The sequence below is a fragment of the Rhipicephalus microplus genome, chromosome 4 (genome assembly GCF_043290135.1).
Source record: "Rhipicephalus microplus isolate Deutch F79 chromosome 4, USDA_Rmic, whole genome shotgun sequence".
Classification (NCBI taxonomy): domain Eukaryota; kingdom Metazoa; phylum Arthropoda; class Arachnida; order Ixodida; family Ixodidae; genus Rhipicephalus; species Rhipicephalus microplus.
In genome coordinates this window covers 62219005-62221016 of record NC_134703.1, presented here as the reverse complement: position 1 = coordinate 62221016, position 2012 = coordinate 62219005, and the positions used below count along the sequence as shown (strand labels likewise).

General features: G+C 44.8%; 1 protein-coding gene across 2 annotated transcripts in view; it reads right to left on the bottom strand.

Annotated features, from left to right (window-relative positions):
• Window positions 1-437: 437 nt before the first annotated feature.
• The window catches only part of LOC119172064 (toll-like receptor 2), an 18269-nt gene continuing 16694 nt past the window's right edge, over window positions 438-2012 (bottom strand). For both annotated transcript variants that reach the window (XM_075892867.1, XM_037423035.2), the window contains one exon: window positions 438-659. In XM_075892867.1, coding sequence (XP_075748982.1) covers window positions 502-659 — 158 coding nt within the window. In that variant the 3' untranslated portion in view covers window positions 438-501. The remainder of the gene's footprint in view (window positions 660-2012) is intronic.

The window sequence follows — 2012 nt, the reverse complement described above, 5'->3', positions numbered from 1 at the left end:
AATCAAGGAAATTACCATCGAGACCCACTGTTCAGATTTCATTTTAGATATGAGGACGTTCGGGGATGGTAAATATACGAAGTGCTAGAGCCGGTCATACTGAAATTGTGCAAAAGATTCAGAACTATAACAAACAATCTAGAGAAAAAAAAGCACTGTTAATTCACATCTGCGGTCTACAGCGCACAGAGGATGTCTCTGTAAGCAAAGTCTGAAACATATAGAGCGATCATCCATAGCAGCACTGATAAAGTACTTTGAATGCAGCTATGAGCAACACGACCTCAAGATCGACAACAACACATGTTGGAGTCGCACGTGCATAATCATTTACACTCAGTCATACACCTTGATTTGACCAATTAACCCAAAAATTATAAATGTTATTTAAATAAATAATTATTTCGTCCGCTTTTCAAAACACGCTAGCAAAGGTATGCCGCACGAAACCGTCTTTAATATTGTCATCTGTGAAGTGGGTGTTCGGTTCAGTTGAATCTCTTAGGAAAGCTTTTCTTCTGTGCACCCTAGTTTCTCTGGCGTTAAATCCTTGAGGGGAACACCGTTGAGTGGCTCTGGTGAGCCACACTCCGGATACGCCCACGAATCGGGGTAGCCGAGCAGAAACGACACCTTGCAGTCGCAGTGCACCGGATTCCCTGCACAAGAGATGCGATTTGGTTTCATTTATTGACTTTCATTTGCACATACACATACGCACGCACACAGGTACGACAGAGTAGTGAAAGTAGATGGATGAGGGAGAAGAGCGGCACCAACGCGGCGTGGTCGAACATCGCCAACTTTAGTACTGTATGGTTACATAAAGTAAAGTATGTCATACGTACACTTCGTACAATGCGCTCTTGCAGGGCCACAGAGCATGAGAGTTATATACAGTATAGAGAAAATTGAAAACATATTCGCACAAATGATTACACTACTCTGATAAAGCGCACTCGTACCGACTACAGCGGCCGTGTTATAAGGAGTGGAGGCTCGCACATGTGAAAAAACTTGGTAGTGGTGAGTGCGAAATCCGTCACACACTGCATTTTAGATAGTCTAATGCGCGCCATCTTTGTGCGAACGGCAATAGTTTGTGGAACATGCTCGGCTTCTATAAACTATTTGCAATGTGTTTCCCATGACTGATCACACTTATATGGAATCTAAATTCTTTTTTATTATTACTTTTTATTTACTCTGTTTTATGCACAAATACTGGTGTTTTTATATACATTGCATCAATTGGTCACATTACAACACGTTAAAAGTTACAAGAACACACACAAGAATGTCACATCCGTAGAAAAGTATTTCTTTTGTTTGTTTTTCCTCCTCTTTAACGAAGTGACCACACGAACTCGATACACGAAGGTCTTTCGAATGACTATCACAAAATATTCTTTGGCAGTGTCTGGCTACTTCACCAGGTCCAAATGCCCAGCCGCGGTGGTCTAGTGGCTAAGGTACTCGGCTGCTGACCCGCATATCGCGGGTTCAAATCCCGGCTGCGGCGGCTGCATTTCCGATGGAGGCGGAAATGTCGTAGGCCCGTGTGCTCAGATTTGGGTGCACGTTAAAGAACCCCAGGTGGTCAAAATTTCCGGAGCCCTCCACTACGGCGTCTCTCATAATCATATGGTGGTTTTGGGACGTTAAACCCCACAAATCAATCAATCGATTCACCAGGTCCAAATGCAAATAGGCTTTGTTGGGCCCGCCACAGTGGTCTATAGTGGTTATGGTATTCGGCTGCTGACCCGCAGGTTGCGGGATCGAATCCCGGCTGCGGCGGCTGCATTTCCAATGGAGGCGGAAATGTGTATAGGCCCGTGTGCTCAGATTTGGTTGCACGTTAAAGAACCCCAGGTGGTCAAAATTACCGGAGCCCTCCACGACGGCGTCTTTCATAATCATATGGTGGTTTTGGGACGTTAAACCCCACATATCAATCAGTCATCTTTGCTGAGCCACGGCTGGACGGGAAAGGAGCATGAGCTTCCTAT